Here is a 13449-nt window from a genome sequence, read left to right on the forward strand (position 1 = left end):
GAACTTTTATATTAAACAATTTTTATATTTATATACATTTTTATTTTGCGTTTTTAATTTTATAATATAATAGTTTGTACATCGTTAACGATTTTGCGTTTTTTAACATTGAAAATGACCTAATGAAGGTTGAAACGTTTGTTTTTGAATTTTATTAAATTTTATATTTATTTTTAACTAATGACTGTTTATTACTAAGACCTTTGGATTTTAACTAATATTTGGCTCGTAGCCCTATTTTATATTAATTAATTTTTAAATTTATTGAGCCTTGTTATATACATATTTTTTATATACAATACTTTTTCGTAAAATTATTAATTATTATAAAATTTTATTTTTTATTAGCTGTACAGATTCTACACTTATTGTTTTACATTGTATTAGTCAAAAATATTTGACATATCATGATTATCTTAAATTGTTACTCAATATTACGAATGATATACCAATGGAAGGAATTATCTGGACTCCTAATGCAGTGATGACCGATAACACCGTTCTGTTTTATATACTAACAATATTGCGTATTCTGCCAGCTATATTAATAGATTTAATTTTTAAATTTTCTGGCCGCCCATCTGCGTAAGTCTTAAATGAAGTATTTAATTAATTCAAAGAATGTGAAAATTATTTATGGATATATTTAATTCAATTGATAAATTGAAAAAAAAACTCCCCAAAAAACTGAAATTTTATATTCTTCTTGAAGGGGTATACTTCTTTTTTCAGAGTAAAAACATTTTCTTTTCATAAATTAATCTAAAAAACTACTTTGTGAGTTTATATTATCTCTTTGTCTATCTTTAATCTTCATAACATGTCTGGACATAATTTTCATACATTATGTCTCGATTGGCTAAACTTTGGTAGAGTGTAAAGAATCGATAAACAAGAGAAACAATCCTTTAGAAATATGTTCGTTTTTTGCATTTGTTTCGGAGAACGTCGTAGAAATAGACAAAACAATAATTTTCATTTTTATACATATTACATATAACAATATATGTATGACAAATAATAATAAATATAATATATATAATAGATAACATTATATCTGTATAAAGATTTACGCGTTGTTTGCAAATCCATTTTTTGTATTTGTAAATTTTAAATCTACGAATTCAGCCATATAGTTGAAACTATGTTGTAAGTTTATTATAAGTGTTAAATAAATAATTTAATGTTAATGAATAATATGCAAATTAGGATAGTACAAGCGCAAAGAAAATTATATCTGGTAAATTGTACTTTGAGTTATTTTTTGCTTCGTGACTGGAAATTCAGTAATACAAATTCGTTGATACTATTATCGTCAATACCACCTGACGATAGAGATATGTTTTCTTTTGAGCATGCTGATTCTGATATTAAAAGATATATCAAGTAAATATATTATATTTGTATTCTAAATAATGAAATAGAAATAATTTTTCGACGATGATAATTAAAATCTAATAAATGTTTTGATACAAAGGAATAGCGCAATTGGTGTCAAAAAATTTCTTCTTTATGAAGATATGAATAGATTGGATGCAGCCAGAACACACGGTAAAAGGTACAAATATATATACTATATATATATATATATATCCATATAAATTATTTGTTAGATATTATTTACGACCTGAAAAGAATTGTTGTATTAATCTAAAATATATATACATAATAAGTTATTATTAAGAACCAAACACTATGTGGTGAAATATGAGAGTAGTTCGAAATGTTCTCGGCCTGACATAGAAGTGGTACCGGGAGTATCAAATGGCTATGATTTTTCTTAAGTTTGATCTTTCAGAAGGCCTCCGAAAAAGTTTCAGACAGACGCAGTTAGTAGTTTGTTTATTGCGTCGAGTAAAGCAAATCCAATCAGCGCGTTTGCTAACAGTTGACAGAAACGCACTCGAATAAATGTTTCTTAAGAGTGTTTGAACATGTTTAAACGCAATCCATCCAACTTTCTGCGACGATTCATCAATGTGGATGAAACATGGATTTACCACTACATACACCAGAGACAAAACAACAGTCCAAACAATGGGTGGAAGCGGGTGGAAGTGCTCCAAAAAAGGGTTAGAGAGAAAAATTGTATTATACTGAAGGTCTAAAGAAGTGTTGAAATATCGATGGTTTATTAATCGTTGGTGTATTGATTTACAAGGGGACCATAAAAATAAAAAAAATAAGAAAAATTTTGACAAAAATCATACATTTTCTTTGTCAGGTCGAGAACTTTTCAAACTACCCTCGTATAAACAATCCATGATTTTAGTTAAAATATAACTAGATTTAATAACATAAATATATACGTGTGGGTGCATGCGTGCGTGCGTGTGTGTGTGTATAGATAAATAGAAGAAAAAAAAGAAGAATTATGAAGGCTTCATATCAAATACATATTACATAAACAGAATTTATAAAATTTTTATTTAGAAAAAAAGCATAATTGACATAATTAAACTACATACATATACAGAGTGAGGCATTTAAAACAGGTCATCTGAATGACTCGCTTGTTTTTAAGAATAGAAGGAAAAATATCAAACAAAAGTTGGTTGGTTTCAAATGTATCACTGGATGTAAATAAAAAAAACATTCCATTAAAAAAAAAACAGATTTGAGCTTTGCCTATCCTTTACGCTTTCACCTACAAAACAATTATTGACATCACATTATATATGTGTCCCTCAAAACTAAGCAACTTTTGTTTAATACTTTTCCTTCTATTGTTAAAAACAAGTGAGTTATTCAGATGATCTGTTTTAAATGCTTCACTCTGTATAGTGCATTAATCGCATTTATTTTATGTTTAGGGTACGTTTGCTTGTGGCGATAGTGGATATTATCATTTCTACTTGTCTGCTATGGATAATATTTCAACGGATTTATTCTTATATTTATGTCTAAAAATAAAAATATATACATTATATATGAGAAACGTATGTTAAAAAATTAAACACTCATTTCTGAAATATTTTGAGAATGCAATTATTCTGTAAACAAAAATATGTTTTAATAACAAATAAATAAAGATAATATTTTCTGAAAGATATGCAATACATGTTTAATTATCATAAATTGTGTCTTAATAAATATTCGATATAAATAAATCAATTTTATAATATTATATAAAAAATTAGGGTTATGTTATATTTTCAAATTTTTAAAAAAGTATTAATAAATGTTATACATTTTATTGTACATGTATAAAGGTATATTAAATAAAGTGCATTTTATTTAAAGAAGTGGATTTTCAATCTTATAATATAATATATGTTTCTAACTTATAATTTATAATATATGATAAACTTTGAAAGGTTTAATGTGCTTTTGTATTATAATATTCAGCCAATATTGCATTTATCATGAAAAGAATCAAGTTGGTGTGCTCAGATAAACATAAACGTGAAAGAATTTGCTTTCTGAACTTTCAAGAATATCATTTTAATAATTCTATCTTATTTCCTATATTTGGTTCTTGTTGATTGTTTCCACTTTTTTGCTGATGGTGTATTAACAAATGTGCTGTATTATTATTTTTACATTATGAATAAAACTATATTGGATCAGTTCTAAGCAGAATCGTAAGACTCGTAACTTGTAAAAACTTATGAATACTATTTTATTTTTTTGCGTACGTATCATAACGTAAGAGTACGATTATTCATAAGCGGTAGTACTTATATATATGTATATATACATATAGGAGAGACTCTCAAGAAGAGATTTAAGCTGAAAGTCATCATATCCCAGACAAAAAACACTAAATATTATAGAAAAATGAAGATCTTGAAGTATATTGAAAGGAAATGTCGGTAGTTGAAAATAAAAGAAATATTTATTACAATTAAACTCTGACATTAAAATCTATGTTTGAATCCTTTCATTTCATTCAATGGCGAAAAACGCTCCACAAGCTTTCTCGGACAATAGAATTTCGCTTTTGCCTTATGGTTCTTTATTGAATTTAATTTAATATTTATAATCTAGTCTAGGTAATATAATTTAATTTAATAATAATAATCATCATTCTCTTATTTAAATCAAATTTTATATAGGTATAACGTATTTTTGCAAGAAACTGAAGAGTTTCATATACACATGTATATACGATGTCAATAGCTCTTTTTATGCTCATCTAATGTAAATATGTACAAAATGGTAAACTACATTATATGTAAAAAAATTTAATAAACAATATTTTATAATAATATTTAATTAATTTAAAAAATATAATACAAAGTCTTAATACTTATTGTTGCAAATCGTTTTAATATCATTATAATAATGAAAATTTTGTACAAGTCTGTAAACACATCTACTAGAAGATGCTATTAATGTGTTTATTTGATTAAAATTAATTTTTAAGATGACATGTTGATTACATTAGTACAACCTAAAAGTTCTGCGACGGTATTAACAACTTTGAAGGAGATATTTTTCATCAATATACGGCTTTTGATTCCGGCGTTCTTTAGTGCCAAATGATAGAGATCAGCATAAAACTGTCAAAAAAACATATTTATACATATACTTCTTCGTATATTTTGTATATTCTTTAAAATATTAATACATTTATGTTATTTATTTATTATTTCTCATTTTCTTTATTATAAAGGATTATTTGATAAACATTAGGTTATATGTATAATTATATATTTAGAATATTTATAAGATGCACTCTATATATATATATATATACACACTATACATATACGTATGTAGGATGATTTTTAAATATTCTAAAAGGTTTTTAATTCCGTTCAGCCAATTCGGAGATTTTTATACAACAGTGTCAATAATTTGGTCATTCTAGCATCTCCTTAAAACTAAGAAAAGACACAACTACTTGTTCCTTTTCGATTTTAATGAATTTTAAATATATATATATATGTATTAAACATGTACACGAAGAAGAAAAATATATTTGTTTCTTATATATATGCTTATTAAGAGGGTGGAAGTCTTTCTTGAAAAATATAGATTCTTTTTAGTGAATATCATTTAAACTATCAAAGACTTCAAAAAATTTCAAATAAAAGTTTTACAGCTGCATGTATAATACTTACAACTATGTATACGCACGTTTATGTATCAAAATTATTAAAATAAATTGTTAATAATAAGCAACTTTTTTTTATTAAAAAAATTTTTATTAAATCTTGTATTACCTCTGAGTTTTCACCATTTAACGGTACATTGGAAAATTCTGAGCTCACTTCGGTGCAGGATACCGTCATTGTTTTCAAAGGAGTTACCAAGAGAGTTAAATTTGTTCGCTGTAAAAGAAGGTAAGACATTCAAAAACTTTTTATTTAATTCATCTGCTATTTGGCGCAATAAAAGTTAACATTATTTATAAATTAACACTTACAGGTTTTGTATATGTAATAATATTTTGTTTTTTTAATTTTAATTTTATTAAAAAATTAGAAATGAATATAAAAGATAAAATTAAATTTATTATAATACAAAACTAAGAAGGGCAAAGAGCCAAATAAATTTATCGAAAAATATTAAATATATAAAATTTAATAAAACGCTTTAATAATTACAAAAAGACAGACGTTTCGACACCGATCGGATCATTATCAATGTTACAATTAATAAAGTTAACATAAAAAATGAACGCATTCTTCTTCCATTAAAAATTGATCCTTAAATATTAATCTTCATATAAATCGGTATAGAATGAATCATATGTTGAAATAAGTATAAATTGATCCTTATCAAAAATACAAAAGAAGCAACAAGTCCATAATTAAAATTCATCGAAGTCAATTAATATAAAATATATTTGAAAACTGTAAGTCATTTTGCGGTTGTCATTTTACAGTTTTCAAATATATTTTATATTAATTGACTTCGATGAATTTTAATTATGGACTTGTTGCTTCTTTTGTATTTTTGATAAGGATCAATTTATACTTATTTCAACATATGATTCATTCTATACCGATTTATATGAAGATTAGTATTTAAGGATCAATTTTTAATGGAAGAAGAATGCGTCCATTTTTTATGTTAACTTTATTAATTGTAACATTGATAATGACCCGGTCGATGTCGAAACGTTTGTCTTTTTGTAATTATTAAAGCGTTTTATTAAATTTTATATATTTAATATTTTTCGATAGATTTATTTGGCTCTTTGCCCTTCTTAGTTTTGTATTGTTTTATACATATAGAGCCTTCTCACTAATTATTTTAAATTTATTATATTAATTTTATGCAATATTTGAAATAACTTTTCATGCATTATTGTATTGTTTTATATTTTTTACAGAAAGATAAAATAATTAATATCCGACTTCTTTTGCAACACATCCGTGGATTTCCTTGAATTGTATCACGATTTCTCTGGAATGTCGATTAGCGTTCCAGCGCGACCAAGAGAATGTATATGCTGTGCAAAGTAGAGCCATGCATTCACGTAGATGCCTCTCAGTTACCGGATGCTTTACCGGAAGAGCTTTCACATAACTGAAGGCGTCTCGCTCTGGAAACAAATCGCATCCAGCATCGCGCATTTTCTATTAGAAAAAAAAAGAGTATTTTAATAATCTCATACATAAAAGAAATTATTGAAATATCTCTTAATTTTATCCGTTAAAAATAGCATATCAGTGAAACTTTTATTTATTAGAATTTTTGTATTATAGACAGTATAGACGTCGATTACAAATTATTTGTAAAAAATTGACAAGTTTACCTCAATCAAGACATGCAGTTTCATATATTTTCCAATAATTTCTTTAAGTGCCGTTGACATACCACCGGCTAACGAATTTAAGCAGACCAAGTCTTCCTAAATAAAGGATTATCAAACATATTGACATAATTAACAATTATCAATATTAAATAAAAACAGATCAAATTTTTAACGTGAATAAAAAGAGTTGTATTTGGCCAAGGCTAGTCTTAGTGTCTAATAATATATTGTATAAATGTTTACAAATATTCCAGTTCAAACAAATTGCGCGCTGATTACTTATCGATTTTTAAATCCCGACTGAGATAATATTTGTCGCAATAAATTATTCACAATGCTTTAAAGATACTTATTAGCATCAATAACATTAAATTGATTGTCAATTTTATTTGTGCGCTTTTAACGCGCGACAAATTTTTCAAGCCTGTTAATTGTCTGAACAAAAAGATCCAAGAATCTCTCTTTCCCACAACCAATCAAAGGCTTGAAAAGTCTTATCGACCAATACATGAAATATCAGAATGATTTTGTTTCAACTAATAAGTAAAAATCGGCGCGTAGTTTCCATTAGAAATTGTAAAATAACATAATATATTATTGAACACTAAAATCCGCCTTCATAAAATAAAAAAGTAAGATTACACCTTTATGAAATGATATTTGTTAAAGTTATAAAAAATTATTAACATTTTGCATTGTTTTTTATGGAAACTATGGAACTTTCCATATTTAACTTTACGTTTTTGTGTGGGCTACTTGTATAAAATTTGTGTCTTATGGGACTGATCTAGTTGTAAATAATTTTGTTAGGAGTTCTAAGAATAGAGTACCCTGACTATAAATTCTGCTTGAACGATGGCAGCAGACACATTGAGCACAATACCACCTCGTACGTTTCTGCTAATTTCAGGCTTGAGTTCCCAACTTTGAAAGGGAATGTTAATAAATTTGAAAGTGGCAAGACCGTGAACGCCTAATCTGCCGGTCCTAAACGTAATAGTTTGTTTTTCTTCGTTGTACTTTATATCATGCACATCCTGTGTAGACCATATTTTCTTCTCAGGTATCCAATGTGCCACTAATGGTGGTTCAAACCAAATAATAGAGCTGGGAAGCCTGTAAAGAAATTTATGAAACGTGATTTGCATATGAGAATTTTTTATATGTATATAATAACGGCATAAAATTTAAAAAATTTCTCTTAATGTGATTATTAAAATTTAAAATTTATCCACAAGTGCTAACAAAAACTTTGAAAATGTTTGACCTATTTTCGACATTAAAACATTTTTTCGAGAAACGATTTCGAACTGAGTTGGTATAATAAATAAATTTTTACGTATATTTTACTATTACTGTATTCAATTTTTATTCATAATTAACTTATCGAAAAAATATACTTTAAAGTTACTAGAGCTAATGCCTCCATTGCGGCTTCCAAAGCTTTCATCTCAGCTTCGATTACTTCCGGAGTTCTTTCAGAATCTGGTGCCGGAGGAGGTGCCTTATACGGCTTGTAAAATGGTACAGATTTCAATTCTTTAGGAATTTGCACTGAAAAGAAAATAATGTTAACATTTAATAACAACATTGATAACACAAATATGTAATAAGTTACTATATATCAAAATAATTATTGCTTACATGTAGTAAGCATAATATCTCTCCTCATATCCTTTGGTTGCGGTGGCTGATAAACTAAATTAATATGTAAAACGCCACCAAGTATCCTGTATTTTCGTAAATTTATTTCAGTCTTTTCACAACGTGTGAATAGCAGTTTTCTAATTTCCTTTCGAATTTCATCTAAAAGTATGAAAAATTAACATTTATTAAAATAACTTTATTATTACATTAATTTTAAAATCAAATATAGGATCCAATAAAATTAAATAAATTAATATAGAGAAGAATTAATTCCTACAAAGTTAAATCTTTAGAGATTCTAATATTTTGATCAGAAAAGACATTTAAAAGAAACTTTTAGCTTCTTTTTTATTTTTTTTATTTTTATTATATTTGTATTAACAATGCTATAGTATTAACTAAATACAGCATAGAAAGTATTCTATGTTTTTAAGTATCGTTTTTAATATATGTATGTTAAAATATAATAATAAATTTTTAATGAAAAATTGAAATTTTTAATGAATGTATCAATTAGAGAATTATATACCTTCTCTTTGTAAAATAATTTCATCTGGTGTAGGCAGATAGGGTAATTGTTCCGATTCTTGTTCCTGCTCTGGACGTTTCGCTCCTTGGATTCGTTCCGGTTTTTTTTGCTGTTTTCCTTTCCTTTCGGGTTTTGTAGGTGCCAGTACTGGCGGATTCTCTATTTTCTCAAGTATAGCATATTTTTCTTCTAATCGAAGACGACGACCTTCAACCTGCTCTTCACGTATCTTCAATTTCGTACTATACTCATTTTGACAATAGGTAAAAAAATCTGAAGCATGTATGAAAACAAAAAATTTAATCAACTGATATTTCTTCACAAAAATAAAAATATCCACAATAATATGATTTTTATAAGTTTTACACACATGAAACTTTCATATGACATTTTTTACTTCTTATATATGTGTATGTATGATATATATAATATATATATACATATACGTATATGATATTACGTTCTATAATTTTCAGAAAATCCATAAAACTTGTTCGTGATTGTTACTTTCATAATTAAAACCACTAATTTTTATTAATTTATATATTTTGTTAATTTTATCTTTGTTTGTTCTGTCCATTTGTTTTAATTTTATAATTTCATATAATATATTTAACTTTTATATCATATTGCGTTAATTTCATTTTTATTGAAACTAATAAATTAAAGAATAAAATTTGTAAATAGATTATAATTTGTACCTATAGTATACATCCTGTTATATTCTTCTGGTACTTTTGGAATAATATACGAGCTCGAAGAATCAGAGTAATGATCATACTTTACCCATAATGTTCGTATTGCCATACAATAGCAATCAATATCTAAAGGCATTTTAACAGTCAGCTCAATTTCCTTGAAATAAACTTCGATAGGTTTTCTGTCGAAATAAGTTATATACAGTTAATAATTTAATTATAGCTTGAAGTTAGTAGTGAATTAAATTGGCATGTCACGTTTATGTTTATTTCATAGGAAATATAATCTTATAAATATATATATATAACGATCTTTTTCGGTGATTTGTTTAAGTGGAATAGGCAATTTTATCAACGCCCAAATACAACAACTAATCTGATCGGAAATATTAGTGTATCTTGCTGTTTTTATGCCCTCGCGGATCATATCTCTTTCTATTTGACGCAAAAGAGAGTAACAAGCTGCATTTATCCATTCTTGAAGTTTTTCACGAAATCGCTGTCTAATCTGTTAAGGATTTAAACTTTTGTAAATATTGAAATTTTATATATATAATTAAGAATTACATACACATAGCAAGTTGATTGTATATTATTGTATATATTAATACATCTTATTGTAATATTATTGAAATTATTATATTATCACCATTTTGCATTCAATTATGTAATCTGATGAGCTAATCAAAGAGAATTGTATTATTTCATCGAGTTTCGTCAACAGCTGTAAAGAAAAATATATAATTATGATTTTTGTAATGAATTAAAATGAAATTATATATACTATTATTATTATACTATTATTATTATACTATTATTATTTATCTTTGTTAAATTGATTGTGATATATTAATATTATTAATGTATGTATATAAAATATCTAACTATTTAAATATTTATTATTTTTTACAACTCAAATATTTTTTGCTTTTAATTACGTTAGAATTATTAATTTACTTAAATATTAAAAATTTACGTACATAAATAATAATATTGAATTTTGTAATAAATTTGTTCATATTAACTTTTTCGTCTTCCATAGACCATAAAAATAAAAAGGTATTCATTTCGGACAAACTGCCAGGATCTGGCAATCCATCGCAAGTCATATATCTAGTCCACTAAAAATAATAAATTAGTTATAATTACTGATTTTATACGAATTACCAAAGTCTGTTATAAAACTATGATTCGAGTTTAATTCATTATTCGTTGTTCAAAAATAAATAGTTAAATGATGAAGAAAAATATTAACAAGTAAACATATACATAAACGTACGTAAAATATATAAATTATATAAAAAAATATGTACTATACATATAAGCATTTTATATAATTATTTATTATAAGTATACAAATACAAGAAAAGATAATATTTACATTTTCTTCTTCTTCGGAGGCAATTAAATATTTCATAAATGCATTTGCATAATTATGAAGCACGGATAATGTCTCTTCCAATTGAACTTTTCGCATTGCTGCCTCGCGTTCATCGAGCAATATTTGTCTCTCCGTATTGTATTTTTCTAGTCGAATCTCTTCTTGCATATCTTTAATCATCTGCATTCTTGATTAAAAATATTTTATTAACAAAGTAGTAAAAAAGCTCTAAGTGTAGTGTGAATACTTATTTTCTACGTTAACATATTTTATTAATATTATCAATTCACTAATTTAACTAAATCTCGATAGTTTAAAATTACTAAAACAGACAAATTGATATAATACATTATATTGATTTAACTCCATTACTACAATATTAATCAACAAGTCTTGATAAACACTTCTGTGTTAATATTTTATTTATTGTATAATTTAAGTAATCAAATATTTAATTTAATTGTTACCCTCTTCTGTAATTGATTGTCTAAACTCATACCTAATTCTTTCAGCTTCAGCAGCTGCAGATGCCGCCTGCTCTTTTTCTAACGCTTTAAGTGCTTTTTTAGTCATTGTTTCAGTTTCTAGAGGTTTAGGCTAAATTAATCGAACGATGTAATTATCCTTTTCTTTGATAAAATTTTTATGTGAAAAGTGTGCACCAACTGATACCTGCGAAATAAAGTGTTTATTATTCTAACTGCATTATATTACATTGTATATATGTACATATAACACGATATTTGTAAAATTTGGAAAATATTGAAAGAAAAGCAATAAAAAAGAACAAATTATAATTTGATATTTTTCGGGTATAACTAAAAAATAATTTTAAAAACAATAAAAAACGCTTCGTTATTTTAAAAAATATTTCTAAAGGACTAAAATATTTAATAATTTGTTATAAAATATAATTTAAAATATTACTATTAAAATATTAATGTTGTTCATTCCAAGAATTTTTAATATTTTTTTTTGTATAATGACTAAGTGCATACATATTTGTGTGACATGGGTAGTAAATTTAACACTAAAAAACATAAAATGCACAATAATATATTCAAAATCTCTTAGATAAATTATTTAATGCAAAAGAGTAAGACAAAAATTAAAATGTTTTATACGTTTTCGAAAATGTGTAATGCTACAAAAGTAAAATTACCTGTATCGCACTCCATTTACGTAGCTAGAACAAATTAATACACATTAAAGTTATAATATAATTTTCATTTCTATAAAAAACATATTTAAATTAATTTAAATATTCTATATAAGTAATTGTATTGTAATCATTTAATATGTATATCTATATATTTAGATACCTTTCTCAATTCATTAATTCCTATTAAAATGTAGATATATGTATAATACCATTATTTGTAAATATCATTATCTATTAAACTTTATCTAATATGTACTGGTTTGCAATTATTTACAATAAATACAAAAAACAAAATATAATTAATAAAACAGTATAAAATTAAAATAAAACAATATTAAATTAATAAAATAATATAAAATTAATAAAACAATATTACACTATTAAATAAATAATATGTAAATTCTTTAAAAATTCATTTATGATACAAATATTTTACTTATTCGTTGATATATCAGGATATACGATATTCATGTATGAAAGGTATCGCGTATGTATTTGATGAAAAAAGTAAAATAGGTTTAAAAACAATTCAATTAGCATTAAACAATTCTTTTTATTAAAAAAAGTTATTTATTTTTCATTAATTATAATATTTTAATTCAATGAAATTCTATAATTCTTTTCTAGATAAGTAACATATTAAAGACGTACTAGAGATGAGAGGGTTGGTAATTTTTTTATCTTAGGTAATTGCCAACGTATATAATCTTTGTCTTCTTCATATTCATCATATGCTGTTTCAGAGTTCGAGATGGAACGCAAGAAATTACTGTTTCCAGAAAATGATGTTTCACTTTGTGCCTTATCATCAATTCTGTTTTCTTCAACAATTACTTCCTTTGGATTTCCAACGTTTCTCTGAATGGAATTTCTGCGAATAGAAAAAAATCTTAATAAAATGATATAATAAAAATTTTGAGTAAAATTAATAATTACTAAACAATGAAAAAATTTCTCAAATAAAATAAGATTTAATTAAGTTGTCAATACATATAATTTTTTATGCAAACTATATTATGGCACCATTTGGTTTCTTACTTTACATCGAGAATATTTCTAGGATTAGCAGGAATCGAGCTATCAATAATATAACGTGACATTTTTTCATCAATTCCTTTTTCAGATTGCATGAGTACATCCGCGTAATGCGAACGCTCCATTTTATTGAATGTTATTATCACAGACTAAAAGTCTATGGTTATTCTCTGGGATTCTCACCAAAATATTTACAAAAATCGAAAATTAAACTTATAATTACATCGCTTTATAAAAAGGAGAAAATTGTTATAATCAAGAAATTATATAAATTATAAACTTTTA

At 25.1% G+C, this 13449-nt stretch overlaps 2 protein-coding genes across 2 annotated transcripts in view; one reads left to right on the top strand and one right to left on the bottom strand.

Moving 5' to 3' along the window:
- LOC108783227 (fatty acyl-CoA reductase 1-like) overlaps positions 1-2907 on the top strand; it is a 9064-nt gene extending 6157 nt beyond the window's left edge. The window contains exons 7-10 of the mRNA XM_018551742.1: positions 357-585; positions 1210-1386; positions 1478-1558; positions 2814-2907. Coding sequence (XP_018407244.1) covers positions 357-585; positions 1210-1386; positions 1478-1558; positions 2814-2907 — 581 coding nt within the window. The remainder of the gene's footprint in view (positions 1-356; positions 586-1209; positions 1387-1477; positions 1559-2813) is intronic.
- Positions 2908-4364: 1457 nt separating this feature from the next.
- LOC108783279 (axonemal 84 kDa protein) lies at positions 4365-11540 on the bottom strand. Its single transcript, XM_018551815.1, has 14 exons — positions 11467-11540; positions 10968-11154; positions 10567-10707; positions 10236-10310; positions 9900-10094; positions 9590-9773; positions 8889-9161; positions 8357-8518; positions 8113-8266; positions 7543-7828; positions 6713-6808; positions 6312-6533; positions 5172-5279; positions 4365-4505 (listed from the first exon to the last, which is right to left on the bottom strand). The coding sequence occupies exons 1-14, from the start codon at positions 11538-11540 to the stop codon at positions 4365-4367; spliced, it is 2298 nt and encodes a 765-aa protein (XP_018407317.1).
- Positions 11541-13449: the final 1909 nt, after the last annotated feature.

This window comes from Cyphomyrmex costatus, unplaced genomic scaffold (genome assembly GCF_001594065.2).
Source record: "Cyphomyrmex costatus isolate MS0001 unplaced genomic scaffold, Ccosl1.0 scaffold146, whole genome shotgun sequence".
NCBI classification, from domain to species: Eukaryota; Metazoa; Arthropoda; class Insecta; order Hymenoptera; family Formicidae; genus Cyphomyrmex; species Cyphomyrmex costatus.